General features: G+C 40.6%; 1 protein-coding gene across 1 annotated transcript in view; it reads right to left on the reverse strand.

Moving 5' to 3' along the window:
- gnas (GNAS complex locus) overlaps positions 1 to 15,083 on the reverse strand; it is a 68,268-nt gene extending 53,185 nt beyond the window's left edge. The window contains exon 1 of the mRNA XM_030780076.1: positions 14,822 to 15,083. Coding sequence (XP_030635936.1) covers positions 14,822 to 15,083 — 262 coding nt within the window. The remainder of the gene's footprint in view (positions 1 to 14,821) is intronic.
- Between the last annotated feature and the right edge of the window lie 27 nt (positions 15,084 to 15,110).

Consider the following 15,110-nt stretch of genomic DNA (forward strand, 5'->3'; position numbering starts at 1 on the left):
TGTACAGCGATTGGTCCAGGTGAAGGTATACGATGATTGCAATCGTCATCTTTAAAGATCCGTGTAAAATAGAAAGTCTTAGAACGTCTTAAATTTAGTTTTTGATATTCAGGTCTAAAAATTTCTTAAAATGTCTGTAATTGTAAAAGGGGAGGCATGTTCAGTTTTTATGTTTTACTATACCGGTATTTTATATCCCACAACAATGACCATTGCTGTAACGTCCTATATCTGTTTGTTTGTACATTAAAGAGGTAGCGTACAACCCGCTTCGGTAGGTGTTTGTGTGTCCACGTGTGTGGCTGTGATCCGCATTTTAACTTAGAAGAAGAATGTGTTTATCCAGTTTACGATTTGAGGGCTGCGGCGGGGAAAAGGGAAAAAACCAAAAGCACGACGCTGCGATCAGGCGTCAGGCACAGGCGCTATGCTAGCACCCGAAAAGTACTATGCCCATTGAGTCATTCACTGCTACTTTGGTGGTAAATGCTCAGGGACTTTTCTTTCCATTGACTATCGCCATACAGTTTTATTTTCGTTAATGAGAGGGCAGTTATGTTATCTAATGTGCACTCAATATTTCTGACATTCAAACTCAATAAAACTCAATAAGTATGTATGTGTCATTCCACGAATGGAGTGGAATTTATGTCCCATCACTTGTTTAAGTGTAATTTAAAACAAAATGTCAAAAACAAATATACCATTGTAAAGAGTGACATTAGTAGTACTGTAACTTGGAAAATAATGGTAGAAATGATTTTTTAAATTAACAAAAGCAATGCACACATTGTCTGTACCCCCTATTAAAACAGCAATTTTGGTGTGTCCCACCTGACTGACTTTGAACTTCAGCATGCAATATTTCCAATAAAATATTTAAGTATTGAAATACTTGTTTCACAGTTATGTGTCCTTAAATGTACTCTATTATTGACATATGCTATTTGTTTTGAAAAAGTTTATTTATTAAAAATTATTGTTTTCATGCAACCCTGTTATCAAACATATTTCCCCCAATTTTTCACAAATGGAACATTCCAAGTGAATCATATTACAGGAGGTAGCTCTGTCACATCCTTTCTGCAGCATGGGCAAGACAAATGTAAGTACCCTCTCTTCAATTTCTCTATTTTCACAAAAATTTTTGTGTAACCTGCTGTCGTAAACCGTAATGGTGCAACCCTGTTACCAATATTATCGTTAGAAATATTACATTTTACATAATTTCTTTTCAATATACAGAAAGATGTGTTGATCCATAGTTAGCATGCACCATGTACTTCCAAGCTAGCTAACCCCTCATGATTAATAGCAGATTTTAGGCTACGTCTGCAACCCTGTTACATGCAACCCTGTTGAGCGCAGTTGAATATGGAAATGTCTGTAAGAATACATTTCGGCTAATATTTATAGACTCCTAATATAGCAGTAGTAATTTCTAATTATGGCAGTAGGAATTTCTACATGTACTACATAACAGAGCAAATACTATATTTGCAGTCTGAGCTTCCAAAACTGTCTGCTGCTGAAAGGCAGAGGCTTTATCGTGCCCGGCGAGATGCCGACCCTGAAAGGAGAGCAGAGTACTTGAGGAAGGAGAGAGAGAAGTGGAGGAGAGACATCCAAACAGGAAAAAAGAAGTTGATAGGACAGAAAACTAATAGAGAACAACGTATGCAATGCAAAAAGTGGAGGGAGGCACATGAAAGAAGCAAGGCCAGGAGAGATGCTCTGAGCTTGTTCAATACCGCAACACATCCTATAGTCCACCCAGATCAGAAATCAGTGCAGGCAGCTCTTTTAGATTCAGGCTCTTGTATATCAAGGTCAGGAGAGAGGCTAGTTCATTAATGTCATATGTGGACGTAATATTTATTTTGAAATTGTAGTGCAGGTGACGCTCAGGCAACATAAGGTAGTAGAAGGTAGTGGCATAGGCAATTGCTAGTGAGACAGAATGTGTTTATTAACCTGTAATAACAGTAAAGTAAGCATGATAAGTGTAGTTTTAAATTATGATTAACACATTTTACAGCCAATAATCGAGTGGATTTTTTTATTTTGTTTTTTCTCAGGCAAAAAGCAGATGGAAGGAAAAGAAGACACAGAATTCTGCATGAACTAAACAAGAATATACATGAACTAAAGAAACAACTGAAAAAACAAAAAAAACGCACAGAAAGATACAGAAAGAGGGTCCAGTGCATGAAAGAAGAATCTGCCTCACCTCGAACACAAGTTACGAAGTTGCTCAGACAGTCTTCTACGGCAAGTATTAAAAAAACCCTGTTGTTTCACTCTGCATTAGTTGAGAACATTAAAAGAAAATACCAACAATCAACAAGAGACAAGGAGAGGCAAATCATAGCTAAAGTTGTCACAGGAAAAATAATTAAAAAAATACTGTCTACAGCAAATTGCAGAAAAGTCCCTGGGCTTCTCATATAGAAGGTGGCGTCACACATCCAATAACAACATTGATCTATACCAAAGAAAGCAATCAAACAGATACGCTTGTGCCCTCAAAGCCAGGATCAAGTCCTTCTACCTCCGTGACGACATTAGCAGAATAACAACTGGAACAAAGCAGACAATTACAAAACATAAAACAAAGATGCAAAAGAGGTTACTTACAGACACATTACATAATCTTCACAGAAAATTTCTCTCAGAATATGTAGACAGTAGTATCTCTTATTCATTGTTTTGCCACCTGTGCCCTTTCTGGGTTGTCAAACCATCCCTTACAGACAGGGAGACGTGTATGTGCAAGCTCCATGAGAACTTGTCTTTCATCGTCCAGAATCTGCACCAACTACGAGTCATTGAGCAGTCTAATCTTGAGATCCTTACTGAGTCTCTGGCTTGCAACACATCAAATCAGAATTGTATGTATGGGGAATGCTCCTACTGTAAAGATAGCGACTACTCTCTGTCTGACCACTATGATGCCACAAGCCAGGTTTCATACATTCAGTGGGCTACAGTTCAAAGCCAAAATGGCTCAAAGATTACACTAAAACAAAACGTGGAGACTACCATGGAGGGCCTCACTGAAGTGTTTCATACACTACTCCAAAAATTCAAGAGACACATATACAATATAAAACAGCAGTTTTCATACTGCCGAAATCTAAAGCAGACCATGTCTGCAAAGGAGTGCCTCATCCATATCGACTTTTCTGAGAACTATAATTGTAAATGTAGTTCTGAGGTGCAGGCAGTACATTTTGGGTCCTCACACCAGCAGGTTACACTGCACGCTGGTGTGTTGTATATAGGTGCAACTACTGATAATCCCATCAGCTTCTCCACAGTGTCTCCATCAAAACAAAAAGGCCCTCCTGCCATATGGCAACACTTCAAGCCAGTGTTGGAGTGTGTCCACAAGGAGCATCCCACCATCTCAATGGTGCACTTCTTTAGTGACGACCCACGTACCCAATATAGGCAACGAGGAAATTTTTACCTTTTCAGCACTGAGCTGTTAAAAAGTGGGTTTGAAGCTGGGACTTGGAACTTTTTTGAAGCCAGCCATGGAAAAGGTGCTCCTGATGGGGTTGGAGGATCTTTGAAGAGGACAGCTGACAGGATGGTCAGCCAAGGTACCGACATACCAGATGCTGCTACACTCTACCAGGGCCTAAAAGCATCTCAAACATCAGTGAAGCTTTTTTATGTGGATGAGACACTTATAGAGAGGGCATTAAAGGAAATGCCAGTTAACATCTCTCCAGTGCCACATACCATGAGGCTCCACCAAGTGGTCACTCTTTCCCCTGGAGTAATAAGATATCGGGATGTGAGCTGTCTGTGCTCAACACAAAACAATTTCAATTGTGACTGTTTCAATACAAAAGAATTAAGTTTTAACATCATAAATGAAACATCAAGTGTGGAGCAAGAGGACAACATCTGGAAACACAAAGATCTCCAGGGGAAATGGTGTGCCCTGATATATGAGGGAACCGTGTACCCAGGCATGATGCTTGAGCACGATGAAACTTACTGCAAAATGAAATGTATGCACCGTGTAGGCCCTAACAGGTTTTTCTGGCCCCTTAGAGATGATGTCCGTTGGTACCCATTCGAGGATATGATTGCTGTCATTCCTGAGCCAACACCGGTAACCTCTTGCTATGCTGAGGTGGACTGCACTGCTACCATGTTAGTACGCCTGATTAAAACTAATGTGGCCATATTTGGCAAACCTGTTATTAGCTAGTTAGCTCGCAAGTTTTAGACAAACTGAGGAAAAACGAAAACGTGTACTGGATGAAATACATTTCATGGCCATAGTCTATTTGTTGTGGTTATTGGAGCGATGATGAGGCTGTTGGAGCAACCAGGCTCCCCGACTCTCCATAACTTGAAGATGAAGCTGCAGGCGCGCAAGGGATGGACAGACAAAGTACGTCCATGGCAACGAGCAAGGTGCTTGGTAGTGGCTTGGTTGTCATAGCCGTAGGTGTTGGAGGAGATTTGAGCCGCTTCTCAATACGTGTTCTTCTCTGTGCTTGCGTTCTCATGGACTTGTGAAACGTCACGGCCGAAGTACTATTCTATTTCAAAGTTCACATCTAACAGATCAAATACCTGCATGTGTTCTCGATTCATGGGTTTTATCAAGGATGCATCAGGAGGTGACTTGTGTGGACTTGGGGAGTCAGGTTTCACAGAATGCATTTCACCCAAATTTCACAAAAGTAACGGCAATGGTGGCAGGCGAGCTACCACATAACTATAAGTTTCGTATTATGACTGTTGTTCTGTCACCAAATGTAGTTTAAAATTTTTCCAGCGAGAAATTAATATTTCAGAATTGGAATATGTGTCGGTAATGCCTCCTTGAAAGTCCTAAATGCTTGGAGATGTGACATCTACTAGCGGACCGAGCTAACCAGCTCTAGAGCCTCTAGCCAGCAAGAATGCTGCTGTTTCAAATGCAGTTTGAGCATACTACATCCTCCCACGTCATCGGGAGTCAAGACTCCTGAGTTGAACTTGCAAGTCCAAACTCCCAAGAATAGGAGTATGTACTTGGCGTACTTCGTATTGAGAAACAGCCTTGGTCTTCTTTGCCTGCCTGCTCTTGCTCTTTCATCCAAGATATCAACTGGCTCTTCCCTCCTTGCAGCTCTGTTATTTGTTATTTCTGTTATTGCAGTCTCTTGTGATTGTAAGGTTGCTTCTGCTGACCATTGCTGACCATTGCTTTCAAGCTGTACGAGTTCACTGCGCACTTTAATTCCAAGGACATTGAAAGCTATATTGCAAAACTTTAAACATTACTGTAACTACAACAACATACTAATACATTATAGCCTACTATATACTATAACAATAATGCCCCCAGGGTGTTTTTCATGAGTATTGAAATAGCCGGAGCGGACAACGTTCCAGACCTGAAGTATCCAGACATTTACAATTACTTGATCAACTTTCCCTCATCTTACACTGGAGAGTCCTTAAAAGCCTACAGAAGCCTGGAGAAGTACGAAAGGACGAAATTTGGATTCGCGGTGAATATTCAGCTTCGGAGTCTACCGGCTAAAAATTGCTTTGTAGTCACTGGAAGGGTAATGTTAGCAACGGGCAGTGTAATGTAGCTAATTGGGGCGGTAAATCGTAGAGACAGATTAGCTTAGCACTACATACAAGTTGGCACACCGATTACATTACATTAGCCAACTTGTATGTAGTCTTAAACTAGTCTATATCTTCGATTTACCACACTGATTACATTACACTGCCCGTTGCTTATGCTAACGTTAACTAAAATGAAGTGGCACTTACCCTCTCAGTGACGGCGAAGCAATTTTTTGCCAATGTTTTTTTCAATGCCCATGAAAAGCACCCCGGGGGCATTATAAAGGTCAGTAATGTTTAATCTACGATATAGCACTCGATGTCCTTATCATTAAAGTGTGTGGTGAACTCTAACGGCTTGAAATCTACACTGGCCCATTCATTTTTGCTCATGCTTTTCCTGCCAATAAGGCAGTGGATACAAAGGAGTCACGTGATGTCCGGAGCTCTACAGAGAACTTGACAGCACAGGGTTTGTTTGGAATTATTGGCTGTGTCCGGAATGGCATACTAGCATACTGCATACTAGCCTAGTATACACTGCGTACTGCACACTACTCCACACGCTAGTATACAGTATGGTACGCAATTATGAGAACTTTCGTGCAGTGTACTACACTTTTGCTATTGGTTGGGCTATCTGTTCTGTTAAAATCGAACAACACACGACTACCACAAATATCTATCAAAAGTAGCCCTATAAGAAAGCATATGAAGACTTATTACACCAAAATATGCGACTGATACATTTATATTCGAAACTGCAGCTACAATTGAAGTTGAAGCCGCTTCTGTCACTGTCCGCCATGTTTTAAAATTTTTTGACAGTTGGAAATCACCACGTTGCTTCATGGGATGCAGTACCTAACGAAGTGAGCTCCGGTTGTATACTGCAAATTTGCCCAGAGTAGTACATCATCTGGGTAACTGTCGCGTACTGCAAAATTTTTATTTTTCACGTACTGCATACTACTTACTACTTTTACGTCAAGATCAGTATGTGAGTAGTATGTAGTATGCCATTTCCGACAGAGCCATCGAAGGGCTACATGAACCACGTGATTGCGTGGCGGTGAGATCAATCAGTGTCACAACTCTCTCTCTCAACGGGCTGTGTTTACACGGAGCCTAATATTCCGATTATAATCGGTACAAAAGCCCAAACCGAATAAAAATGCTCAACATAAACACCTCAGTCAGGATAAAAAGGCCCAAACCAGTTTCAATTGGTTGTGGAGGGGTAGCTTAAACCTTTTGAAAAACCAATCGAAAGAGAAAACATATCAAGTAAACGATTCAACCTGATTATCTGCTGGCTGTGTTCTTTCTGTGCATGCCCTCCGTCTTTGTAAATGTGTGGTGACATATATATATATATATATATATATATATATATATATATGTGTGTGTGTGACCCCTTGTTCCTGACCGACATGCCTGTCACAGGAATCACAGGCAGACAGGATGGACTGGGTTCAAAGCATGTGTTTTATTAGCACTGGCAATGAAGCAGCATTAGGTTGTCAATATACAGTATAATAATATAACACACTTCTGGCTCCACACTCGTAACCAGCATAAAGAAAAGGGGCGAGACGTCCATTTAGTTAACATATTACATATTGAATTCGTGATCGTATAGTTTAACTGGTACACAGTAATGTTACACGTATCGCTAGAACCCAGTTTGTCTTTGGTAACAATATCAAGTTACCTGGCAAAGTTCAAAATAGAGTAGCCACTTAACTAGCTTGAGATACCAGATCTAGCTAGCCGAAAATACATTTCAGACGCAATCCAGTTTAATGTACCTGGCAATAAAACAGCATTAGGTTGTCAGTATACAGTAAAATAATAGGCGCTTTCGGACCAAACAGTTCTAGGGTCTCATTTGATAGGAACTACTCCCTGGGGAGCTTCCCCTAGAACTACATACGTTCTAAGGCCTTTTTTTCTGTTTGCATTCGCACTGCCAGTAGGAACGCTGAAGTGACGTAAGCCGGCCAACAGTATAGCAGCTAAGAGCTGTTGTTTATGACTAACCAGGATCGCTGCACATTTTTAAGTACAAATTTAATGACTTTTAAGACCTTTTAAATACCTCCAAAAGGAAATACCATTACTGCAGCAAAAGAAATCGACAAACTAGACTACAGTATACACAGTTTATGAGTTTTATTGAATTTGAATGACAGAAATATTGAGTGCACATTATAACATAAAACTGCCTTCTCATTAACGAAAACAAAACTGTATGGCGATAAACCCAGTCCAATGAAAAAAAAAATGTCTCCCTGCATTTATGCATTTACCACTGCAGTAGCAGAATGACTCGATGGGCATAGTACTTTTCGGGTGCTAGCACAGTGCTTGTGCCTGACGCTTGCTCGCAGCATCGTGGTTTTTTTTCTTTCCCTTTTCCCCGCCGCAGCCCTCAAATCGTAAGCTGGATAAACACAGTCTTATTTTAGGCTAAAATGCGGATCACAGCCACACAAGCGGACACACAAGCACCTACCGAAGCAGAGTATACACTGCCTCTTCAATGTACAAATATACATTGGACGTTGTAGAAATGGTCATTGTTGGGGGATATAAAATACCGGTAAAATAAAACATAAAAACCAAGGCTGTGTCCGAAATGGCATACTACATACTACTCGCATACTGATCTTGATGTAAAAGTAGTAAGTAGTATGCAGTACGTGAAAAATAAAAATTTTGCAGTACGCAACAGTTACCCCGATGATGTACTACTCTGGCAAAAAATTTGCAGTATACAACCGGAGCTCACTTCGTCGGGTACTGCATCCCATGAAGCAACGCGGTGATTTCCAACTGTCAAAAAATTTTAAAAACATGGCGGACAGTGACAGAACCAGCTCTAACTTCAACTGCAGCTGCAGTTCCGAATATAAGTGTATAAGTTGCATATTTTGGTGTAATAAGTCTTCATACGCTTTGTTATAGGACTGCTTTTGATACATATTTGTGGTAGTCGTGTGTTGTTCGATTTTATCAGAACAGATAGCCCAACCGAGAGCAAACGTGTAGTACACTACACGAAAGTTGCATACCATACCGTATACTAGCGTGTGGAGTAGTGTGCAGTACGCAGTGTGTACTAGGCGAGTATGCAGTACGCTAGTATGCCATTTCAGACACAGCCCATGTCTCCCCTCCTACAATTCCATTTTAAGACATTTTCAGACATGAATATCAAAAACTAAATGTAATATGATCTAAGACTTTATATTTTGCACGGATCTTTAAAAATGGCGGTTGCAATCCTCATGTACCTGCGTCTGGACAAATGGCTGTACACCTACATCACAAGATTCCTATTGTGCTGCGAAAGTACCTACCCTGAAGTAGGAGCTAAAAAAAAGCCCCTCAAAACGGCTTTCTAAGAACTATGATCGTTCTAAGCTCCTGCGGTGCGAACACGCGAAAAAGGGGTAACTTTCTCCAACAGTTCTAAGAACTATGGAAAAGTTCCTCCGGTGCAAAAGCGTCTATTATAGCATGTCTCCGGCTCCTGTCACAATAACAGCGACTACTGATGATAGATATCCATCTTGAGCTGATACAGTAAAACGCGCGCCAAACAAAGCCCTCAAGGAAGATGAATGCATGATGTGCGCATGTCCCACAGCTGTTCCGATTAAATGCATCAGCACGTATAAACACCAGACCGTAATTAGATCTCATCCCATGTAAACAGCTGACCTGAAATCTGGAATGATTTCAAACAGAATGACAAAAAAGTGTGTATGTAATGCCGGAATCAGAGTGCACGATATTTTTGTCTTTAACGGTGCCCACTATGTCACATTACCCTGTGCTCACACCAGCAGTGAGTTTTTGTCACCGAATCACTGAGTCTCCGAGTCCCTGTTGCTTGCAGTTGCCTAACACCAGCTTGGGGGCGTTGCTACTGTAGTTTTGAGGAAGCAGGCAAGAAATGTATTGACAAGAGATGCATTAGTTTTCCTTAAAAAAGTATGTACTAATAAATATTGTAAATATATATCACATGCTCGATTTATTTATATGCTATATTTACGTCATCTTTGCTATATTCATCGTGGAGTTGTATGTTTGTATTTTGTGAAAGGCAAGCTTATAATAATCGCCCCGTATATCCGTGAACAAATCAGGTGCATTCCTGCAGAAAAAAAATATGTTTTGGAGGTAATTTATTTTACTATAAATAGTGTGATCTTGCTTCAAACACTACAGTTTCACCATGGACCTCAAAGTAGCATTCGCAATCGCTGCTATCCATTGGGAACCAAAATGCTAATCTAGGAACTAAGAAAACGTTTCACAGCAAAAGAATATAAGAGGAACACATCTGCCCTCTGATTGGCAGTCACTCAACTCTGCATGAAGTTGAATGTTGCAGAACTTTCTTTTGTCGCCAAATTGTGGCAATTTTGTCGCCAGGTGACTAGTCGCGCCTTGTCGCTAAGTGTCACCCAGCAACCACTGGAGATGAATGACTTCTGGTCGCTTTGTCTCTTCTTGTCGCTGCCGGTGTCAATGCATCAATTTTCCTAAGAAAAGTATATACTAATAAATATAAATATATATGTTATATTTATTTATATGCTATATTTACGTCACCTTTGCTATATTCATGTGGAGCTGTATGTTTATTTTGTGAAAGGCAGGCCTACTGATATATTGCCCAGTATATGCGTGAACAAATCAGGTGCATTCCCGCAGAAAAAATGTTTTGGAGGTAATTTATTTTCCTACAAGTAGTGTGATCTTGCTTCAAACACCACTGTTTCACCATGAACCACAAAGTAGCATTCGCAATCGCCGCTATCCATGCGCAGAGACAACGTTGGGAACCAAAATGCTAATATAGGAACTAAAGTTTAAGAAAACATTTCACAACGAGAGAATATAAGAGAATATAATCTGCCCTCTGATTGGCCGTCGCTTGACTCTGCCGCTGCTCATTTGCATAAAGTTGAACGTTGCAGAACATTTTTGTTGTTGCCAAGTCGCAGCGATTATTGTCGCCAGGCGAGTAGTCGTGCCCTGTCGCTCACTGTCGCCCAGCCACCATTGGAAATGAATGATTTCCTGTCAGAATTATATTACGCATAAGTTTGAGAAAATAGATAAGTCTTTAGTCTTGTTTTAAAAGTATTGAGAGAGTTTGCCTCTCTAACTTCTGTAGGTAAACCATTCCAGAGGAAGGGAGAGCAGTAGGAAAAGGCTCGGTTGCCAGCGGACTTCTTTTTAACTCTTGGAATGACTAATAATCCAGAATCCTGAGAGCTCAGGGTGCAAGGTCGGTTATAGGGTGTAATTAAGTCAGACAGGTAGGAAGGCGCAAGCCCATGTAGAATTTTATATGTTGATAAGAGGACCTTAAAATCTGCTCTTGCATGAATTGGGAGCCAATGAAGGGAAGCCAGGACAGGGCTAATGTGATCAAACTTCTTCGTTCTGGTCAGAATTCTAACAGCAGCATTCTGGACTAGCTGAAGACTATTGGTACTAGAGGCAGGCAGGCCAGAGTAAAGAACATTGCAGTAATCGAGGCGAGACGTGACGAATGCGTGAATAATGGTTTCTGCATCAGCCATACTTAGAGAGGGCCTAATTTTAGCAATGTTACGGAGGTGATAAAAGGCACTTTTGGTTGTGTTCTTGATGTGAGTGACTAGCGAGAGACTAGAGTCAAAAATCACACCAAGGTTTTTAGCTGAAGAGTTTTGAGAGATGATGCAGTTGTCAAAATTTAGGGTAAGATCACTAAAAAGATGCTTATGCATAGGGGGACCAATGTTCAGCATTTCAGTCTTGCCTGCGTTAAGCATCAGGAAATTTGAAGACATCCAACCCTTAATAGAACAAAGACATGCCTCAAGGTTAGCCAATTCAGCGGTCATTGTGCTGGATAGGTGAGAAAATCATCAGCATAACAATGGAAGTTAATGTTGTAACTACGAATAATGTCACCCAAAGAGAGCATGTAAATAGAGAATAGAAGAGGGCCAAGGACTGATCCCTGAGGAACACCATAGTTAAGCTTACGGTATTCAGAGGTCACATTATTATAGTGGACACACTGCTTTCTCTCAGAGAGATAAGATTTAAACCAAGAGAGTGCCAGGCCACGAATGCCAATTTGCTTTTCCAGGCGCTTTAACAATATAGTGTTCTCTGCTTTTCAAGTCCCATTTAAAAATAAATGCGGTGTAGTTTAATCTGAATTTATGTTCTAAACAATTTAGCGAACATTGTGTGTGATTTTATCAGTTTATAATGTCTTCAGTAGCTTACATTCTTTATTTGTACGATGAGATATAGTAAGGTAGCCTTCTGTAGTATTTTCTTAGTGATTATTATAAATGTTGAACTGTATTTTCATTTGTTTCCTTCCTTCAGCTCTTACGGTGTGTATGTGAGGATCAAATTCTTAATAAAGTAATCTTTATAAACCACCGGTTTAAGACCAGGACCATCAATCAGCCGGGGATGCTATACGTAGGTCATTGGGAAGAACGACTGTCATTCATCCTATTGGTCAAGGTCATGGAACGTGTAGGAGATGTAAGACTAGGCAGGAAAATGCAAAAAAATTCTGACATGCTAGACTTTTCATGTCGTGTTTCGTCGTGGGGCATCCCAGATGCCACATCGCTGTTCTTAGATTATGTCACACTACAAGGGGTAAAGATGCCCGTTCGTTGTTCCCGATGTTCATACTCAGGCCTGACGCTGGACGTTTATCTGCGACGTCAAAATCGGGCTGAAATCGTGTAATCTTAACCCGGCATAAACCAAGCCACTGACTTCCTTTCCAATTTCCGCTGTGACGCAAGAGAATTATGAGGTCTTGCGCCATCTTGTGGACTTCAGAAGAAATGTTAGCTTATCAGAGTAGGTATGTCAAAGTATAGTAAATAAATTTTCAAAATTGGGAAAATATTAAATAAATAAACATCGATATTTGGCGCCGCTGTATTGTTATAATATCGTGCCGATATTATATGGGAATATCGTGATACTACACTATATCGATCTTTTTCTCCCACCTCTAGTATCCAGCAAAGCTGACCTAATTCAGGAGACATTAAAGATAAACACTTTATACTTCACATACACCAGCAGGAATGACCCTAAAGCAATACACCAGTAATAGAACCGGTCCTTCCATCCTGCTTTGCTTTTTTTCTGTATGCTCATCTGCCAATGTTTCACTTATCCAAAATGGAAAGACAATTACCTGTAATCTATCTGAGGAACTAGACTGGTGTCCTGTCAGTATCTTTCTCTTAAACAGAGAAAAATTATCTTGCTGACTTTACTTGTGATTTTACACTGTAACAGGCACAGCTTCTCAGAGTTCCTGACAAACTGTTTAAATTTAATCCCTTTATTAATCCCATAACGGGGAAATTTTACTTCTCCATTTTGACCCATCGGAGAGAGCGGTGAACACAAACACACACAAAGAGCAGTGGGCAGTAAGCATCTGTCTTTGAAGAAAAGGCCATGGAGAGAAAGACATGAGCATGGCGTAGGGACTGCATGGTGAGTAGGTCTTAAAAACTTTTACCTCACAACACACTACGGAGATGAGTAGTGCTAGCTAGCGATTAGTGGAGTGTCTGTGATGTGCTTAAATATCTTATGTATTTCCATTCAGCTCTGCATGTTTCTTCCATTAAGAGAAAAATATCTTCACCAGCTCATCTCGAATGGTAATCTACCTATAGCAAGAGGTAATCCTACAGATAATTGTCCCTGCCCCCTCTGCCTTGGCAAAATGCTTTTGGCAGCTTATACTAGCATGTACTTTGCAACACGCCTTGCTTTTAGGAAACAAAAAGCACATCCTGTCGGGGAAACCTATAATGCTTTAGAAATGTGATGTTCTAGAACCTTACTTCCAAACAATAGTCCTTTCCAGTCCAAATGCCTCTCCATTTGAAAACTAACAGTAAAAAAACTTGACTAGTCTGTGAGCTTAAAGAAAATACAGCTACAGTTCAATTCCAACTGTTTCTTAACAATACAACATACATTCCGTATGTTTCTTAAATGAATCAAATGACATACAAAGGAAGGGATACTGAGCTAGGTAAAAATACCTCTGCAACAGTATCTGGACTCAGATACACACACACACTCACAAAGCACTTTTTTCTTACAGATTCAGACTGCACAGGCCTGCTTTTTTCAGTATTATATGTTTTTACACAGACAGCCCGCATGACTTGGGTATTTTGGTCACAGAGGAGCAACAGTTCCTCCATTTGTGTCTATGGTCCCTTCTCATCACTTTGTGTAACTTGTTAATAAAAGGAGGGACAGCTCCTATAAAAGGCAAAAGATAAAAGGCCTCTTGTGATACTGATTTAGCCTATCAAACTACCTCTGTTTTGAAGTGGCCAGGCCTCTTAGACCTTTTAACAATATACTTCTAAATCAAACTGGAGCAAAATATGGAGTAAAAGTTTTAACCATCAAAGCACCAAGCAAAGAAACAATCATGGTGAAAAATGTCAATACACATTTTTCACAAAGGTGGCAACTGCAGTTTGAAAAATCAGTTTCTATCCATATGGAGCATTAAGCTAAATGCCTTTAATGAACAACCAGTTCAGTAAGAATCTAGGCTTCTGAAACAGTTATTATGGGAGGAGCATTCACTTTTATACTCCATCTGTGTGTGTGTGTGTTTCTTAAAGAAAGTTGTTCTCAAGACAGATAAAACTAAAATTAAATGTGATCTCAACATAACTGTCCATAGTAGATCTACTCTAGATCTAGGCTATAGCAAAGAGCAAAGTGCATGTTCACCGTCACCTTCTAAAATCTCGATTGTTTTTCAAGTGAAAAGCCAAGTAATCTTGTTACAAAGTACTTTGTAGTGTGTTTATGAATAGAAAACATCACAATGGGCTACTTTAAATGAAAATAACAGTAAAAAGACACAGTTCTGATTCCATAGTCCGAAAATGACACCCTATTATACCGACCCCTGCACCTGCTGTAGCCCCAGTATGACGACTGCGCTATGGGTCACCGTCTGAGATTGGAGAAGTGAGCAACCAGTGGAGGCTAGCTGAAAGTTAGCTGCCCAGTCTTGCAGCTCAACCCGGACCTCAGCCCGTCAAGCGAGAGAACTGTTTGTTTACCCTTAGACGTATATGATGACAGTACATGGGAGACAGTATGCATGCCGGCGTCTTACCTAACAGTAGCAGCCTGTGTGTTTGCTTGTACTCTCTCTTTTCCGCTTTAAGGCTTTTGTCTATGTTTCGGCTCCGCTTGTTCTCGGCTTTTATCCGGGCTCTCTCTTCCAACCTCCGCTGCTCTCTCAGCTGTTGGTCCGTTATGGTGTCTGGTTGACCGGACTCGTAATCTCCCCCCATGTTAGCACATGTCCGTTCGCTGTAGGTTATTGCGGACTGGGATCCTAATAACCTAGATCTCAGGCTGTGACACATCCCCATGGCGAGCGTTGAGTTAAAGACCGTATT

The sequence above is a fragment of the Chanos chanos genome, chromosome 7 (assembly GCF_902362185.1).
Source record: "Chanos chanos chromosome 7, fChaCha1.1, whole genome shotgun sequence".
NCBI classification, from domain to species: domain Eukaryota; kingdom Metazoa; phylum Chordata; class Actinopteri; order Gonorynchiformes; family Chanidae; genus Chanos; species Chanos chanos.